General features: G+C 40.6%; 1 protein-coding gene across 5 annotated transcripts in view; it reads right to left on the bottom strand.

Moving 5' to 3' along the window:
* The window catches only part of KIAA1549 (KIAA1549 ortholog), a 149,862-nt gene that overhangs the window by 66,033 nt on the left and 64,008 nt on the right, over window positions 1–19,821 (bottom strand). For all 5 annotated transcript variants that reach the window (XM_072871846.1, XM_072871866.1, XM_072871856.1 and 2 more), the window contains exons 2-4: window positions 8,636–11,377; window positions 7,052–7,140; window positions 1,070–1,247 (exon numbers count right to left, since the gene is read on the bottom strand). In XM_072871846.1, coding sequence (XP_072727947.1) covers window positions 1,070–1,247; window positions 7,052–7,140; window positions 8,636–11,377 — 3,009 coding nt within the window. The remainder of the gene's footprint in view (window positions 1–1,069; window positions 1,248–7,051; window positions 7,141–8,635; window positions 11,378–19,821) is intronic.

Here is a 19,821-nt window from a genome sequence, read left to right as displayed (position 1 = left end):
AAACACTTAATTAGCACACAGTCTTTTAAATCTAGATACATACACCTTAACATCTTTCACAAGAGAGAAAGGAAGAGCACAGGAGAGCAAGAGTGAGTGTAAAGGAATGTGAGCAGGCACACAGACCTTCACTACATGCACATCTGTGGATTTCCTGATATAGTCTTACCCAAAGAAATGCTATGATTAAGTTACAGACCCTAACAGCAATGTTATACAAGGTTCAAGAACAGAAAATATGTCTACTGTCTATCTATATAACCATGTTAAGCAGTGGAAAAAGACATCACACCTGCACAATTAAAGAAGTGATGTCTTACCTTACAGTTATTAACAGAGCAAAACAACACATGAAACATACTTGAACAAAAGCACCATGTTTGACATTCATTAACTCTCTGCCTACATACTCAATCCCTCTCACTACCTCACTACGCAGTCAACCAATCAAGTAGGTGGTTTTGTTATGCAAATAGTGCCTGAAGATTATTTTAAATGATACCACTGACTCTCAAAATCTATTACATGGGTAATATTTTACTTTAGATTACTAGTAGTCGTGGACTTCACATAAACTGCTGCCATACAGCAGCCATGGAAAGCTGAATACTACATGAGCAATCCTCCTGCTCACAATATACATGAGCAATCAGTCCTCCTGCTCACCAATTCTCCTACATTATGAGAATTCTAAAAAGTAACATTTAAGGTATACATAATTTGAAACTTGACTCAAGCATTATAAAGCAGCTGCACTGTGATTTTATGAGTAAATGTTTTACAGAATTTTTTTTCTCTTCTCGCTTTTTGAAGCAAGAAAAAGAGCACACCTATTTTGCAACGTGCAAAAAAAATTTTCCTGAAAAAATAATGAAATTATGGGGTTAACTGTTTACAATTTATCGTCTCAACCACGGATCCGGCAAGTATTTCACTAACAACCAAGAATTAACATTCACAGCAGGAGAACACAGGGTTTTGACTCGACCTTGCATACTTAATCACAAGTGAAGAAGTGTGAATCAATACGAAGCTACATCTCCTCCTCTTCAGGTCAGGAAGAACTCACCTGTCTGAACTTGGAACCTGTTATCTGGCACAGTGAAAGAAGGATGCAGTGAGAGGATCATGGGGGCCTCACCACGAAGAAGTGTGCTGTTCACAAGCACATTTATGACGGCTACCGCCGTGTAAACAAAAGGACCTGACGTCACCAAGAAAGCAAATTTGGGGGAAATCTTATAAACCTACAAAAAAAGAAAAATAAATTTAAAAAAAAATCTTCAATGTGAAATTTGGCAATACTTTAGACCTACATAGTCTCATGCATTTCAAAGCCACATCATCAAGAGGTAGGAAAATGCAATCTTTATTTTTCAAAGGGAGAGCAGAAGCATAAACACTCCCAGTGCTGTGCCTTGCAGCCTCTGCGCCAGTGCATCAGAGAGGCAACACCCCTGTGCTAGGTGCACCTACTAGAATCTCTTCAGCACAACACACCAATCTCAAGAATTCTTGATTTATCACATTCCAGCACAATAGCACTCCCCCTTGCCTGCATTCCCCTGGAGTACATAAGAGTTCCCATAAGAAATTGCTGTTTACTTACCAAACCGCTTGCATAGCTTCTTCATTTCCATCATGTACTGCATAGTGAATACATCCTATACCATTCACGTGATATGCAAGAAGCAAAATACACATAACCTGTGTTTTACGGATATAATTTTCACACTCAACAACGCTTTCTTCCAGATAGATTTCTATCTGCTTATTTCAGCACAGTTACCACAATTACAATTTTCCTCTTCCAATTCATCTCCTGAGTCTGAGTCTTCTTAAAAACCCTGAGGAGCCTTCGTCATAATGTAAAAAAACCTGAGATTGTAAGTTAAATATAAACCTAGGTGAATGTTTCCATGTAGACACTCTTATCCACCATTTCTCTGTCACCTAAGTAAAAACAAACTGAAGGCTTTTATTTATTTAAACATATTGCAGTGTCTTCTCTCCTTCAGAGAAACTCTCTCAATATCAAGGACACCTGTTTCCCCAGCATTATTTTTTCCCCTCTTTGGTTTAATTCCCCAGTTTGCTTTATTTGCCTAAGGCAGTCACACTAAAATATTGTGAGATGTCCAATATGATGGCTTCACAAACAAATAAATAATCTAAACCAGAGACCCAAAGGTTCTGATAAATGTGCACCTCTTAGATGAAGAGATGCTAGCACCTTGCAGGCTTTGTGCTGGTGAATGTTAGATATCCTCAACTTCAGGATCAGCCTGACAGAAAAGCACAGTGCTACTTAAATTGTGACCCACATGTTGCTTACTGGTATTTCTGCAACAGTGTAAAGTGATGGCAATTGCTGTTTAGATGAGACAGCAAGCAGCTCTTTCCTGTCCTCCAAAAAACATGCATTTTAAAGATATTACTTTCACCAGAAGAAACTACCTCAGCAGCAGAAGAAAATAAAAAAAATAATCTATGCTGCTGATTATTCCTTTCTTCCTTCTTAGTCCACAAATATATGCAGCATCCAGCTTTTATTTTAAACAGATTTAGACCGACAGAACTCAAATTGGTTTGATGTGAATAATATGCACAGCTCTCTTCAGTTCCTCTTATCTGAAACTTTATCCTTTTATCTCAGGATGAAATGATCTCCGCAGCTTCAGTTTGTCAAATGGAAACGGCAGTTATAATGGGTAAGACGTGCCAAAAGGAAGTTGCCCATTACTCACAAAGGAGACAACTTAAAGGCAAGAAAAAGAGGAATTGGAACTACAAATCTCAGTGACAATTTGCTGGTGATTTCTAAAGCAATATATGCTGAGAGGCCTAGTGTAGCCAGCATATACTTATGCACTAGAGTTAGGTATTTCAGACAGGAAAGTGAGCCTCTGATAACTAACTCGGCTGTCTCCATCTCTGACCTGTTGAGTGCACCATAAATGCAATGAAAGCAGCCTACATCGAACACCCCCCTGAAATTTTGCATTGACTTTTTCATCTTAACAGCTGACATTGTTTCTCTTTTGTGCTTCACTGCAGCACAAGAGCAACAGCAACTCCAGAAGAATGGAAATTTTTAAAAAAACTTTCAAGTGTAATTTTGAGATAGGTAGATTAGAACCACTACAGGTCAAAACAATAGCTATTTCTGCTTGAGGTATTGCAGGGTTGTCTACGGTTAGCTCTCTACAACCTAATTCAGATGACAGAAATAATATAGCCATGGCAGCATGATGCTGTCTACAAGCTAATTCAAAGACAAGTTTGCAAAGTTGTCTACGATAGATGAGCACAGCTCATGACTCTTGATTCATGAATGAGAATAGCTCCTCTTGCACAGCTCTAACGGTTCACAAACCCAGCCATCCATCCAATCCTCTCTTGCAGGTTTCACCTCTACTGCCAAGACAGTCAGATGCTAACAAATTAGCTAGCTTAGCCACCACATTTTAGAGTGCCACCTATTAAAGTAAACAAGCACAAATATATTAACACTTTGGGCCAGAAAGCCAGAGAAGCACGCAAAATGCCATGTGCACTTTGGAGCCATTCCCACAGCAAAAGCAGAAACCTTCAGCAGGAGCAGAGAACTCTTATACCACTTCAAGTTAAGCTATCCCTTCTCCAAAGTACAACGGCTAATCCAACTCTGCTGTTTCCAGGACACAACCTATCTCATTCAAAGCTACCCTCACAAGAGAGAGTGCTTCTAGTACAGAAATTTTTCAAGCCTTGATTTACTAGAGGCTAGAAGATTATTTGGGGAAAACATAGTTTTATGCTTACGCTGTCCCTTATTATCTTCCCTAAGCATTTGCTATTGATTATTGTCCGCTAAAACATTTTATTAGATCCACCTTTGCTACAACCTAATCCATGCCTACACTCCACTGTATTATGCTGTGTAAACATCTGGCAGAAAGCATAAATAACTGGTTTCCTCTCCACCACCTTATTAAGCATCCTGTAAAGAGCCCACAGAGAGCGTTTAACTTCCTGAAGATGGGCTACAAAGGCTCACAGGTCTTAAAAATGAAACAAAGCTTCTGCTTCTACGCACATTAGGATCCTAAGGCAACAATTCTCTCACCGTTTTTACACACCTAAATGGTACCAGCCAGAATTTCAGCAGCAGTGAGTAGCGATGAAGCCAGTGCCAAGTCCACAAGGTGGCACCTTTGAAAGAAGTATTTAACTGCCTGACAATGAACTGATCTCCTTACTTTGAAGGCAGAGGTTTACTGATTTTGGATTATAGAAACCAATAGGCTAAGGACAGGCCCCAAAACCCACATGAAATACAGCAACAAAGTGGCTGCGGTATACATCATACTCCATGATAAAATTTCCAAGCACAAATGAGGCTGGCAAAAAGCTTTTTCCTGTTGGCATGAAATTAATGGCACCAGGGGTCCTGACAGCAAGTCACTGCCAACACTATTTTATTTCACACCCCAGTGCAACAAAGCTGAGTCAAGGGAACACTGTATAACAGATCTTACCCAAGTGTCATAAGGTTTACATTAGAGAAAGTTGACAAAAATTACTCTTATTGAAACAATAGGGTCTTATTCTTTTGCAGATGCAATACATTGAGACCAACTGGAAAGAACTTTAAAATTTTAGGTTATTCTCCCTTTGCTGTAAGGACTTTTGCTAGGAAAAAATTGACAAAAGTTTTTTTCATTAGGCAGGATTCAAGCCTGCCTCCTTTTTTTTTTTTCCATTTCAACAACTCAGAATGTTTGAAATAATAAAGAAGCAGAGACCAAAGTTTCAACCGAAAAAGCTGGAAAAAAAAAAAGTTGGAAAAAAAAAATTCTCCTTTCAGTGTTAAACTTGGTTTGTACTTAAAGTGAGCAGCAGTTATATACATTGTTGCCATGGATTTTATTTTTAAAGCATACATTATTACCAAGCTAAATTTAACAAGACTGTCTCCTGATTTACTGTGTATTACATCACAGCAAGAGAACAACATCTGTGAGCTGTAATAGGAGAGACAGTAAAAAAGCAGCTTAGAGAAGTGCACTGCTTTACCATAACTTGCAAATGTACGCACGGTTCCTGGGTACTCTCAACTAACGAAAGTCAGGTCTGTTTGATTAATTAAGTTTAGCAATATGGACAAATTCTGTTTAAAATTTTGCATTACATCACCATTAAACATGCTGATGCTATAGACAGCTCTTTATTTAAAATAACAGTTTTGTTAGTATTCCACTGTTAGAGGTGAAGACATTTGCTAGTGATTATTTTTAGTGCAAAACCCATACTCAAGCCATCAGAAAGAGAACACATATGACAGCAGCATTCTAGCATAAAATAAGCATAACTGATTCCACAGAGATGTCCTCCCCTTTTGATAAAAAAGAATTTGCAAAAAATGAAGCTGGACTAACTGCATTATTTATAAAAACAGTTCCTTCTGAGCAGCCTTAGGGCCAAAATATCCTATTGAGAGCTTTACAAGGCAATAGTGGGCATGAAAGGAAGGAAATTAAAGGGCAAAAATATAAAGAAGCAAGATATAAAATGTTGGCTCCAATTAACCTTCAAACATTTAGCAATAGATTTTCTCTTACTGTTGTTACTATTAAGAAGGTAAGCACTTCCATATTATTGAGGCATATAAGGTCATTGAATATTGGGGTAGTTCTATCATCATGACCTTTGACTTCTACTTGGCTATGCCAGTTTGCACAATCTGAAGGTATAATTCACAAACCAGAAGAAAAATCTCTTATATACCTGCCCATAAAAAACTTATGGGCAGGTATTGCTAAAAGGACCTAAACTAAACATAATTTATAGTGGCAGCTCACTGTGGCTGACGTTTGGCAGAAATTCGTAACACTCCTATCTTGACTGGGTAGTAGAGAGGTATGTTCTCAAATATCAGACAGGAGTTGTTTAATTACTGAGTGCAGTGATTATGGCAGGAGCTGTCAAAACACTGTTTCCCCACACAGATCGGCAAGCAGAAGTTAGAGGAACCAAGGGATTCTGTGCATGGAGAAACTCAAGTTACGTTCAAAATTCAAACTGCTGCCTGAGTATAAACTTCATGATGAAAATGAGATCATAGACTCAAAGAAGTAAGATTATGTGGTGCTGGGCTATCTCAACTGGATGAATGCAGACATGAAAAATTGCAAGTGCAGCTGAACCTGCACCTACACCAGTAATTCCATTAAAACATTTCATTTTGTCCCCAGTGTTGAAGTATCTGATTAAACAACAAAGGAACCCCCAAACTACCTCTACAATCTTTTCCTCTCAGACAGAGGGTTTGAGACAGAGGGAGGGAACAGAGCCTTTAAACCTCACCATCTCAACCAGACACTCACATTGAGGTTAGGAAACAACACTGAAATATCATTCAAAGATGATTCCTTCAACATCAAAGCAGAGGAAGCTTTCAAAAAAAACCAAGAGTGCAGCAATTCCTAGCCTTGTGAGTGCGGGAAGGACAGGAGTCATATCTATTTGAAGGCTTAAAAATAGCATCTTACCATTGCACACCTTATTTTTTTTTTCCCTGCCTTTTTCATCTGCCAAATCCTGCATTTAGGATTTCACCACTTCCCCTGCAAGTGTTGATGGCCTCACTTACAACATAAAGTAGCATAAGGCTGTGCAGAAGGTTTTGTTTTGTTTAAGGTGCTAAGTTTATAATCAGCTAGGAGAAGAAACAAAACCTTTTAACAGGTATTTTGAAGGGTAAAAGCTTTTCAGTTCAGTTTCAATTCACCAGACAAAAGAGGGGAGCAGTAGAGGCTGGGCACTGTTTGCTCACCTCTGGCAAAACCAAGAAAGGTCTGACCTAGAAAATGATGACGTTCTAAAAGTAAAAAAGTTAATGTCATATTCACGTTAAAAAAAAAAATTACTAACATTTAAATTAGAATAAATGTCTCTCTGATATAGTACCACATGGGTTATTTTTAAATCACTGTTTTAGCCTGTGAACTAAAACCACTATTGTATTATATTGATCAAGGAGTACTTGTACACACTTCATACCACTTACCTCTAGCTCTACTGATCGCCTGAACTGAACTCTGAGCACTTCTCTGATGGATTCACTGACATTTTGTAGAACAGCTCTTCGGGCCAGCACTGGAAATTAATGTCAGTCAGTAAATACATTTCAGCTTCATCTCCCGGGCTTTGGTGCAAAGCTGCATTTTCAGTTGTGTAATGCATGAGAAAGCACGCAATGACATCAACTGCATCAAACGGATTAAGATGATGGACAAGGAAACAGGTAAAGGTATGACTGTATCCTAAAAAGTGACTGTACATACAGTTTAAGGAACTCCAGGTTTACTTTCTCTCTCGGCTTGTTTTTCCATATCTAATGTCTTTAGCATTCTAGTAAAAGAATGTTCTAAAGAGCCACTGAGGCATTCAAATTGGATCTGAAAGTTGCAGCACATTCCGTCTGACCTGTGCACAACGAGCCTGCTGTCATAACGCAGTTAAAGTTTTGTAGGCAATGCATGGAATGCAGATGAGGTCAGAAAAAAGCCACAGAAAATATGCATCTACTTTTCTCTTAAATAAAAAGTAAACAAACTTGACATTGATTACTGAAAGGGATATCCACCGAGTAAGAAACTGCTTTAAAACCCCCACATCCCTATGGAAGTCATGTCTGTTACAGTCACACTTCAGACTGTGACTATGGTCAAGGAAACAACTGAAAACTGTTGTGTTGTCATCCTGCATTTACTTTCCATCAGTAGCTTGCCTACAAAACTACTCAAATTACAGTTTAAAAAAAAAAAATCTTCCTCATCACCAGCACAGCCAGCTCACCTTCATATCTGGAGGATGAGATTATGCTCGCTCTGCTTTACATATTACAAGTAAATCTTAAGGGCAAAATGTGTTGCTTACCACAGAACATGCAGCACTTCTGCAGCTGCCCTGGATTAGTTCGCTGGTATTGTTTTGTTAACAAGCTAGGAAGAGGTAGGAAAACACCAAGAAAGCAAACACAGATGCTGAGACAATTAATTTTCAAACACACTAACGTCACTTTTTCTGGTTACAAACACACCAAATCCAATTGAAGTCAGTATGGGAGGAGGGAAAATATAAACATAAGCTAGTACGGTAAAATTATAAAAATGGTAACAAAACCCAAACAGTTTTTAAACCAACTCTCTTCTTTCATATTACATTACCTCACATGCAGGCTTTTTTACAAACAGCAGCAACAACTGAAAGGAGAAACTTACTCAGTCAGAACATTTAATAGTTTGGCAGAACAGTACCATGACAGTAACATTCATTTACAACCCATGAAATGATAAAGCAACCTCTAATTCAGTATACTTGTATATACGCATCAGCAATTTTAGAAGACAATTTCATTCTCTGTGCAGTGTAACGTCTATGTAACTCACTATCACAACAGACTTTGTTCAAGTGAATTCTATTATTTTCAAGAGTAAATTATAAATCAATACTTTACAGCTGTTTGTCTAAATTTACACCATATTTCTTTGAAAGGTTTGCGTAGCTAATTCAACACCTGCAACTTAGCTAGGGGCTCACATTACAGTGGCTTCTGAAAAACAAAATAAAAATGTTAGGAATATCTTACCTGCAGTGACTAAGTAAGCATCGGGAACCGTGATGTCGCAGACATAGGGTTGCCTGGTAGTGGTCACGGCAGAGGTTACAACCCCAGGTTCAGATGGAGTAGTGGTCACCAGAGGGGTGGAGGAGAACGTCCCCAGGCTGCCCGCAGCAGTCGTGCTGCGGCTGCCCGTGGCACTGGTGGCAGCGGTCGTGGGGACAGCAGTGGGAGCAGCCGATGCATCAGTACCAACAGTTACACTGCTTCCTGCTGGAACTTCATATCCAGTGGGAGGGCTAGAAGTCAGAGGAAATTGCGTGGGAGCCAACGACGTGGTCACAGACAGAGATGCTGTAGGAAAGGGCATCACGCTGCTGGTGTCGGCACGTGACGTCAGGTTGTCAGGGTCTGTGGGAGGAAGGGCTGTGTGGGCACTGCCCTCACTGAGAGATGTTAAAAGCAGCGTGGGGTTAACTGTAGCACCAATATCCTCATCAGAAGCCAGAGCAGTTGAGAGCAGAGATGAAGACACATTTAAGACAGGAGTTGCCGGAAAGGTAGTAAACAAAGAGATCAGATTTGTTTCATTGAGCAAGATGCTGCTGGTAACAGACTGGGTGTCAGAAGCAGGCAGCACCAGGGTAGGAACCACGGAGTGAGAGGCGGAGAGTGAAGGCTCCAACTGAGAGGTAGCTCCTGTAACAGCTGAGGTAAACACAACTTCAGAGCCCGCTGGCAATACTGAGGGTGCTTCCAGAAACGCAGACGACTCGGAGTGAAAATCTGACGACAGCATTATTTCAGGAACACGTGCACCTGGAACAGAGGATGCATTTGAATAAAAGTATGATGTTTGGCCAAGAGGGAACTGAGAAACCTCGGTGTCAGTGGCAGAGCTGACAGTGCTAGCTAACTCCCAGCTGGAAACATCCTCAGAAAGTACTGATGTCCCAGTCAACAAGGTCTGAGGTAAGAGTGTTGATAAATCACTTTGCATGACAGAGTAAGAATTTAGCATAGCCGATGATAAAGACAAGTAGCTAGGTTCAATAAGAAATGGTGTTGATAAAAGATTGGATGGAAAATCTGAAATATTTAAAGATGGTTCTTCCCTTGTAGATGTCTTGTCAAGCAAAACCACAGATTCTGATGGCATTAATTCTGGTGACTCCAGCAGAGTCGTACGACTGACTGCAAACGATGCTACCGGCTCACTTGGGATGAAGACAGAATCAAAGAGAACGGTGGTGGCATCAGGAAGTTCTACATGAGTGCTTGGTGCCAATGAAACTGTTTCCACAAGAAGAAGGGAAAACTGGGCAACAGAGATGTTCAGTGATGTTCCTCCAGGGAGCTGATCGTAAGAAGGAGAAATTGTTACAGGTGTTCTGTTGTTAAGGGCAGTGTCCGTAGTGCTTAATAACAACATGCTTGAATCGGGCATTTCCGCAAACCTTGAAGAAAATGAAACAACTGGTCTTGATGGAAAAGAAGTATCAAAAATCTCAGGTGTAGGCTCCTCTAATTCATACTCGTCAGTAATTATAGTTGTAAATGGAGTTATGCCTTGTAATTCAGAGGCTTTGATGGACAAAGTTTCAACATAATCGCCTGAGCCCACATCATGTTCTGGGGAAAAGCCTGGTTCTGTCAGAATTGAAACTGAGTCACAATACAGACAAGAACTGTATGATCTCGTGAAAGGCACTGGACTCATGAGCTCACCAACAAGCTCTGATTGACTTGGTATTTCTGAACCGGCAGGCAAATTTGGTGTTGTACTGGAGAATTCATGTGTAAACAGGCTGGCGTTAAGAACCGTATTAGAGTCTGTGGAAATGGCAGCTGAGTGAAGCGGGAAAGACGCAACTGGAAGACTAATAGGAAATAAAGCAGGCTCAGCACTGGCTGCTGAAGATGGCATGGCCCAGGGAATGCTTGGAGCGGGGTAGGTCCTTAGACTGAGAGTTTCTGCTGCTCTGCTACTTGCATAGGCATAAATGTCACCATACAGGTCTGCACTCTGTGCTGTGGCATCTGGGGTCACATGGCTATCTTCATCCAGCAGCTTGAGATGAAGAGGCAACCCTTCTGAAGCAGCCCCAAAAAGCAGAGCTCTTAAACTTGCATTTATGTTTTCCCGCACTGCAACTCCCGCCTCTGAAGGAATGGAAGTGAAATAAATAGCTGTATTTGGAGGGTACAACGGCAAGTCTCTGCTTGCAGTTAGCATTTCACTATCTGGTACAAAAGACTTCAACTCTTTAAGAGTGTTACTGCGTTCAGGGACAGCGCTCAACGGAGTCTTTTGCTGTGCTGTTTTTGAGATATCATATGGTGAAAAAAGGACAGATAATGAAGGTGTGAGCAACGCAGTTTGTAACGTTTCTCCTGGTGGCTCTACTGTATTAACTGAGTGATGATCTGTTAAAACTGCAAAAGACTTCAGTGGAGGAGTCCACTGTGCCTTTGGAAACGAGCTAATAAATTCATTGTCACTTAAGAATGCCTCATTGCTTGTTACGGAGACATCTACCAACGGTGTACTTCTCCCTTCTGAAATCCTGGCCGTCTCTTCTTGGTTAAATAAAGTTACATCAAAGGGAGTGGTAACTGATGATAATACCGTTTGAAGGAAATTACTTTCTTGGGACTCCAAAGTACTTTTTGCTAAGGCCATTTGTGTCCTGCTGCCTGATATGCTTTGGTGCACCTTTGAGTCCATTGAGAAAAAGGAAAAATTTTGCTGCTCCAACGATCTCTCATCTAAATAAAGAGGGAGAGAGAAAAACAAAAACCAAAAAACACCAGATTAGCACAAGTAGTAAGACTGCAATGAGAAAACCTCACACACAGTATTTCTGGAGACAACTGCCCAGAATTCAAGGGCTGAGACAAAAACTCTCAGTCTATGAAAAACCCCCATGAGCGAGTCAGCACAAATATTAAGATTCCCTGTGAAACTCCATTCCCTGGAAATGAGCAGGACAACACAAGCTCCTCTCACTCTGCACCTACTCGTCTCTCTACAGCAGCACTCCAGCGAGCCCCACGGAAGGACAGAAAGTGGCTCCCTCTTACCTGTGCAAGGCTACACTGCATGGCAGCTAATGGTCTCACAAAGTAAACAAACCAAAAAGGGTAACAAGGAACAAGGCAGGGAAAAATTTTGCTTAACTTTAGGTCTTCTGCTTTCCTTTAGTAACACTTCACTTCCTCTGGTTTTATTATTTCTTAATATTAGGCTCATTAGCAGATCTGTTCTGTTTCAGGGACCAGATTCTCCCTCTCACATCAGAAATGAGCGACACGAGAGATGAAGAGGGGTTCCCTTTACGTAAGGCAAATGTGGACCTGATATCAGCTACAAGGATTTGCTAAGTAACATGTCCAGTACTTATGCTTACATTGTCAGCCACTCATTTAACTTCTGGTCTTTTAGCAGTCAGTGACAAATTGCTTCATTACATGATTTATTCTTTACTCACAATCTGCTGCAGGAGTACTCTGTTTATGGGCCACCCGTAATAAAACTTTCACTACTCCAGTTTGCAGAATTCAATTAGTAATAGCCAGGTTCAAACATGAATGAGAAAAAGCTAAGAATTCACCAGATATTTTAACAAAATACTTGCAAAAATCATATATGAATATAATTTGCATAACTTGACTATAATTCCTCCTCTCTCACAAAAACGTTCTTGGGTTGCACAGAAGATCTGTATATAAGCTTTTCCAACCATGGATGCATTTTTCAGAGAAAAGGTTGATTATTGCTTGAGTACTTTTCTGAAATGTCAAGACTGGATTAGTAGCCTTCAGAGCTGAATATTAAAGGAAATCACAGAAAATTGCTGCAGGGTATTTTTCAAGGTTACACACAAAGGCTTCATCCTTAAATTATCTATCCCTGATCATCCTGTTTTCATATGGGAGTGTCCACGCAGTGCTGCTGGAACCTACTGACAACGCACTTAAAAAGGCTGGGGGGGGGGAAATCCCAGCCAGTTAAACCACCAGGGATCAGTTTGAAACAAGAAGAGCATACACAGTATAAAGTGCCGGATGGTGATACAGTGCACTGCTCAACTGTAATTACATTTGTAACCCTTTAGAGGATGCTTTGAACTCAGTAACCCATGGTAGATCTTGCAGGAATAGTCCACCTATCTGTTAAGCACTGTTGTCAGTCTAACAACACCTTCCAAAGGTGATAAACTGCTGTACTCATCCCGTCCTCCCTGGTCTGTTTGCTAAATTCCTTGACACAACTTTTCAAGCGCTGACATACCAGAGCTTGATAAATTTTGAAGCTGCTGATCAGAAAAGCACAATGACAAGAATTAACGCACAGAGCTAATACCACTGTACCACTAATCACACCAAATCAAATACAAGTGCTGTGACTATATACTTTATTTTACAGATCCCATGCACAATGTTTTGCAGCAGAGCAGATACTATTCTCTCAAGTAGTCCCAATCCATTTTTTCCTCCTGAAACTCATTGTAGGCATTGCCAGCTTTATGATGCTTAGTTGTGGTGTGATGATAAAATATACTGCCTTACAATGCTTTCGGAGGGGGGGGAAGAAGAAACAGGTACACTCTTGTCAAAGCTATGTAAGACAAATACACAAGTCCATCCTTGACTTCTTGATGGAGGTCAGCTGTCTGAGCACGGCACAGTGCAGCACAGTGCAGCCACCATGGAATAACAGCTTTCACAAGCTCTTAATGCGGGTAAGAGACAAAGCAGTTTCTACCAAGCACGGAACTAAAACACGGACCCTGAGCCAGCTCCATTTGCTGACCAAAAGCTGTTCAATGTTTCCTCCTCGCTAAAAGTCTCCCTAGCCTTGCTCCTTCCTTTGACTTAGCCTTCCTGCCTTTAATTTTCTCTTTGTGACATTTTGAGTAAGCAGGGAGTTACTAAAGGAAAAGACTTCCAAGGCTATGAAACAAACACTGCCAAAATGAATCACTTCTCTCCCTGTAGGCATCCCGATTCCTTTCAGCCAGCCCTACAAAATCCTGTCCACCTTGGTCACACTTTGGACACCTAGCGCTTGCTTCGAGTGAATTCCAAATTGCAGGCAAATGTGCTAACAGAAAAAGTTCTCCTTGTTCATCATGGCCTCATGTAAATGCAGCAGTAACGCAAGACAGCTGTATTAGCTTCAACACAGTAAGCGTGGTAAATGTGGAATTGCTACACATGACAGGTAATATGACCGGCAAAGGTGAATACATACTAATTAGTAACTGCACTTTTGATCACGTATCTCCACAAATCTTTGACCCAAAGCTAGAGGTGATTCCACAAACAAACGTTTCATTGCCTATACATGCCTATGCTATGAATCATCTTCCTTCACCCACAGAGAGCTCCCTTTATCTTTGTTCAATTTGATAGGGGAGCTGTCACAAGGCAAGATCCTGCTGGAAGTGACTACACATCACAGAAAGATGTTCTGAAGAGTTACGTGCACCACCATAAGCTGTCCAATAGACATGCATACGAGTCAAGGGCAATCTTGGCTTTAAATTCATTCTGACTTTAGAATTAGTTTTTTCTTGACAGTCTGCTAATATTTTTTCCTTGAAAGACATAAAGTAATAGTAAATAACAATTTTATCATACACCTGTGCCTCTTAATGTAAAGAATCTTGCCACTGATGCCAGGAAGGAAAGAACACAACTTCTGAAAAATATGCTTTTTTTAAGGAAAACACACCATGTCTTGAAAAAGTTACAAGCTCTAAGACAAGGTAAGATCATTGAGGTAAGCGGAGTGGGAAAAATTCACTTCTGCAATAGGATTTTGAAACAACAACTCACCGGCAAGTTCACAAGCAATGTTCCACACTATTTGCTTTGCTTAGCATTTTAGAAGCAGGGAGCATTAGTGACATGCCATTAATAATACAAATTATTGTTTTCTGTCATCTCCAGAAGAACAGTGTATTACTTGAATACTGCTTGTCAGAACTGCGCGCCTCTCACGGAGAGCAGATGGGACACATGGCAGATGTGCCTGGGAGCAGCCAGACAGCCCACAAAGAGGAAGGAAAAGCAAAGGAAAAAGGGAAGGAGGTGAAGGCACACCACGGCATGACAGTCACGCCCTCGTCGGCGCAGAGCAGCCGATCCGGCTATATCGTGGGACAAAGAAAGCAGACAGATTGCACGTGTTCTGGTGTATCTCAATGCCACGACTGCACAAAGCTGTTGATGAATATCAATGCTGACCTGTTTGTTTGCACAGCTGTTGTTGTTGGGTGACGGTTTTGCTGTCCAGCAACTGTACTGGCGTTGAGCTAGGCAACGGTGACAGGATGACAATCAGACAAGCCAAACTCCGCCAAGCTGATAACATTATGAAGAAGAATAGATAGCTTAGGAAGCGAAGCTGTGATCCCAAGCTACAGCAAAGGGGAGGAAAGGAGAGCACTTGTGGCAGGGGCCACAGGAGGCACAGATGGCACCAGTACAATGCCTCAGCTCAGACACCGACGTCGGACATGGGAGGAGTGACAGCATAGGAAATGTGCTGATGAGCTTGGGGTGATGAACTCTCTGCTGCTTCTGCTGCCCCCCAAAACTGGTAAGAGCCTGAATGAAATTCACAAGTAATGAAACCCGTCACTGAACACAATGACCCCTTCAGCTGCCAAATCTGTATTTACAGAAGCACAGCCGTGCACCGTTAACGCTGGCGCAGACTTGTGTGAATTCGGGAAGGGCCATAACACCAGCACGGCACTTTCCCATGACTACAGCAAAGGACTGCTGCAGTCTATAGACTTCTTTGGTGACAAAAATATACCGTGTCGGCTTGCCAGAAAACTATATGTGTTCATAACCCAGGAACAAGACTAGTCATTTTTCCAGAAAGCAATTAGAGGGATGTAGTTTTCATCCTTCCTGTAGTGGCAGTGCTGAAAAGTAACGTCTGGTCTATAGTCTGTAATAAAGTAAAAAAAGGACAAATTTCCAAATATATATTTGTAATAATATATGCATATATTCATATGCTTTCATATTTTCATATTTCATTTATTTATAACAAATAGACTTGCATATATTTTTAAATGCAGGATCCAAAATGTAACCTCACCTCTGCTACTGAGCTCTCACCTCTGCCACTGAGCTCTCACGTGACTTCAAAAAAGTTGCATCACTTTTCTGCACTCTGCTATTAAAATGTGGCAATTGTACACTATCACGACTATCAACATCTACTAAAATGTAAGTAATTTCCTATATTATGAAGATGTTAAATTATAGATGATAAGTACAGGCATGGCAACAACAAATACAACAGAGAAGTCTTATTTTACTTAAAATTAAACCTTGAGAACAGAACTAGTAATTTTTGCTCTATTATTTTTGAGAAACTAAGTAACAACTAATAAAGTTTGCAAACATGAGAAAATGCCAGCAGACTTGCAGCAAACCAGTTCAAAACACACACCATTTTAAAAAAATGACCTTCTGTGTATTAGCACAACGATCTACAAAATTAAATTTTAGTACGTTTATTTTTTAGGCAAGGAGAAAAATTGCTCTTTTATTGCTGCCCATTGTTTCAAACAGAAGCATTTTAGGTAGAGAGGCAACTGATGCTATATACGTTCCAAATGTTATGGGAAAATTCCTATTAACTAACTAGATAACAACAGTTCCCAAATTATTAAAATTAAAGCTATGAACTCACTAGGAATATTCACCACTTAAATGGCTCCCTGACTATGGGGTAGAGTAGCACATCACATTTAAGGAAAGCTTTTAACAACATTTTTATTTAACTTTTTCTTTGAGAAACAGAAAGTAAGAAATTGAAATAACTGAACATAGCGTAGGATGAGACCACCCACAGGTAATGATAGATGCAAATGTATCTGAAAAAAATCATAACTCTTCCTCATACAGCCTAACACTTAGTAACTTTCTAATTTATTTAACAGCATTTAGTTCAGCTTCCGTCAAAAAGAGCTTGTATGCATGAGGTCATCGCAAAAAATTTACACAGTTCTCTTGTGTAAGCTTCTAACTAAATTTCTTAGGTGTCTGGCTTGTAGGAAAAATACCAGTCACAGAAGCATGTGCAGCTAACAAGCTGCCTGCTTTCTTCTCTGGGAGGCATTAAGCATGGATTGAACAGTGACAGTAATCGCCCCCGGCACACAAAAGCCAGGGAGAGGAGGGGATGGGAGCCTGCACCATTCCTCCCTTCCCGAGCTCCAGCTCTCAGCCCCTCTGTGGGGCTCTGGGCAGCTTTTGGAAGGTTCTGGTCCCCCGAGCACATGCTGCACCCGTGCCCAGTGCTCCCTCAGGGCAGTGCACACTTACGCTGTGCAAGGGACACAAATCATCTGGAGTCCTAACAGCTGCTTCTCAAAGACGTTCATTTTCTTATTGTAAAGATCAAAAATACCATTTACCACACGCACTTATGAATTTTAACTAGTTAAGCTGCTTGTACCACCTGAAAGGCTAAAAGAGAGAGAAAGTAAAGAAATAAAAAATATATGTTAAGTCTTGTCACTCTTTTGCGCTGCAGTTGAAGATAGACTTTCATAACAAATAGAAAAAGTTGTACTAAGAGAAAAAGAATAGGTTAATAGGAAGCACGCAAAGTGCCTATATACTCGCACGCTCACTTTTGCACACTTCAGGTTTCAATCCAGAGCCAAGAAAGAAGAGGAACATCTTGAAGTCATTCTTCATCCACATGCAAACAGATGTGGCTCAGCTGCTGCCCAGGTGCCAGTACAAAATAAACTCCCCCTCCTGCACGGCAAATGAGCACAAGCTTCCATCTCTGCATGAGGAGAAAAGATGCACCAAAGCACAAACGGAAGGGGCAAAGATAACCCTTGCTTGCTTGCTTGCCAGCAGAGTTGAAGAAGACTTTGTAAAGAAAGAGGTTTAGTAGAAGGCAGTCTAACTGCATTTCATACCTGAGTCAAAAAATACATCATGACACTCCTCATCAAGTATTGCATTTGAAAACCAATACCAATGAACCTATAATACCAGACACTAACATTTACCTTTTCTTCCTTATCCAACGTTAAAAAAAAAACCCTCAAAACTTCCTTTTGCTGGTAACCATCATGTTAAAGCTGTAGGCAGTCTGGGATCCTAACTTCCACTGCACAGCCAATGGAACACCTCATCAGAAAACTTGCAATCTATATTCTGATCCAGGAATCTTCCTAACATATCCACTGCTGAGGCAGAACAGGACCCTGTAGTAGTTTACAGTAAATGGTAAATTAAAAGAAAAAAAAACACAGCTTCTCTTTATTTAATACCACTGTAACACATTCTGTCTTGCACTAAAGAGGAAAAACGTTGCAACCCAAGTGAACCTCTTTCTAACACAAAAGACTATAGCACACCACCAGATCAGGCAGTAAGGGCAGGAGAGCATACAGACGGGGAGAGAGAGAACAACCTCACTATCCACTCCATAAACACAAGCACACCATGAGATCCACCTCCCAAACAGTATTACTACCTTCGAAAAACCACAACTTTGCTAACAAGTGGGCTGGGAACAAAACCCATGCACAGAACAGTTTGTCATGCCTACGCAACACCTGCAAAACCAAACGATACAGAAATCCTCACTTGTGGGACTGCATAAAGCTCTTATAGCATCAAGATGCCTCAAGCTGACAGTCCCTCTCTAGAACTTCTCTGAACAGATACCCGAATGCAGAGGTGAGAAAGCAAATTAGCCATGACAACTGACACCATTTCGAACATCTTGGGGGAAGAAAGGTAGATGTTTCCCATACAGAAGCCTCCTATGGCCACTACGTGTTCCTACAGACCATCACCCACAGTTGAGGAAAGCAACAGCTTCGTGCAGAGCTCAGTGCTCTAACGTGACCGCCTGGCTGGCCATGCATGCACGCGCACAGAAAACTGCAAGTCAATTCATAGTTCAAAGTGTAGCTTTTGCTGGCAGCATTCACGCTTTTTTGGCATTTAGTTGTACGTGACATCATCATCTGGGAAGCCATATTTTAGAGATAAAGTACACACAAACTTGAATTGGCTTTACAAATGTTAGTTCTAAGAAAAACTCTCATCAGATTTGCTCATCATGATAACCAGGTCACATTTAAAAAAAAAAAAAAATGTTTTCTTCCCATTCTTTTTTTTTTTTTAAATTGCTCTCTGCAGAACAACTTGAGTTTTAGTCTCTAAAGAGCCAGTGTCAGTTTTCATCCAACCAAATGACTACTCAGAAGCTTTTTGTTTATGCTCAACACTGCAGCACCCTCCAAAATGCAGATCCTGGAAGCTTCTGAAAAGACCAATTAAATTTATATTAGCCTCTCTTTTGTGCAAATAACTTATCAGTGAGTAGCATTTTGCATCCAACGCATACCAATACCTTTAGCAAAAAATACATCCTTAAAGCAAAATAATTTTTATTTCTTAAATTGCGTTATCACTACAAAATATCTAGAAACAATGAAATGTCAGAGAACCTGAAGACAAGAGTAACTGTCTAATTAAAACAGAGCCTACGCTGTACCCTAGTAACCCAGTTATCCACAGGGACTCTCTTCATTGACACGTATTCTTAACTGTGCTGTGCTGACAAAGGAAAAATACCCTTGACTGAGCTTTAAGTTGGGTCAGGTCAGCAGGCTCGTTGCTCCAAAATTGTATTACTTCAAGGAATAAACGGAACTCCCGACCTGCAACACCTAAAAGCAGCTCCTTTGAGGAGTTAATTCGCAAGACTTTAGTTATGCAAAGCCTGATGAAAAATCTGAAAAGATGAGATTTTCAACTGGCGTAGTACCATCACTCTGTTTTGAACTCACAAAACAACAACTTCATTGCTCCAGGGCCAGACTGTAACAATATGCCTGTACATGCTTAATTTTTCAAACAGCTGTATATGCATAAGCAAATAATACTGAAAAGCTCTTGCACAGTCGGATACGAAGGCATTTAGTGGTACTCGCAGCATGTATCACTCGGCAAATCAAGTCACATGAGAGAGAATCTGTCAATGCGTTTTCACGGAAAAAGGACATTTCACAGAAAAGCTGGGAAAGAGAGCAGAACAGTCCCAGCTACCCCAGCCTTTGGGGCTGAAACTAAGCGCTCACCAAGAGCTGAAAACATGAAAACAAAAGGGACATACAAAGAGATAGAGCAGAAGTTCAAGAAGT

The sequence above is a fragment of the Ciconia boyciana genome, chromosome 1, assembly GCF_034638445.1.
Source record: "Ciconia boyciana chromosome 1, ASM3463844v1, whole genome shotgun sequence".
In the NCBI taxonomy this organism is placed as follows: domain Eukaryota; kingdom Metazoa; phylum Chordata; class Aves; order Ciconiiformes; family Ciconiidae; genus Ciconia; species Ciconia boyciana.
This window is presented reverse-complemented; position numbering and strand designations above follow the sequence as displayed.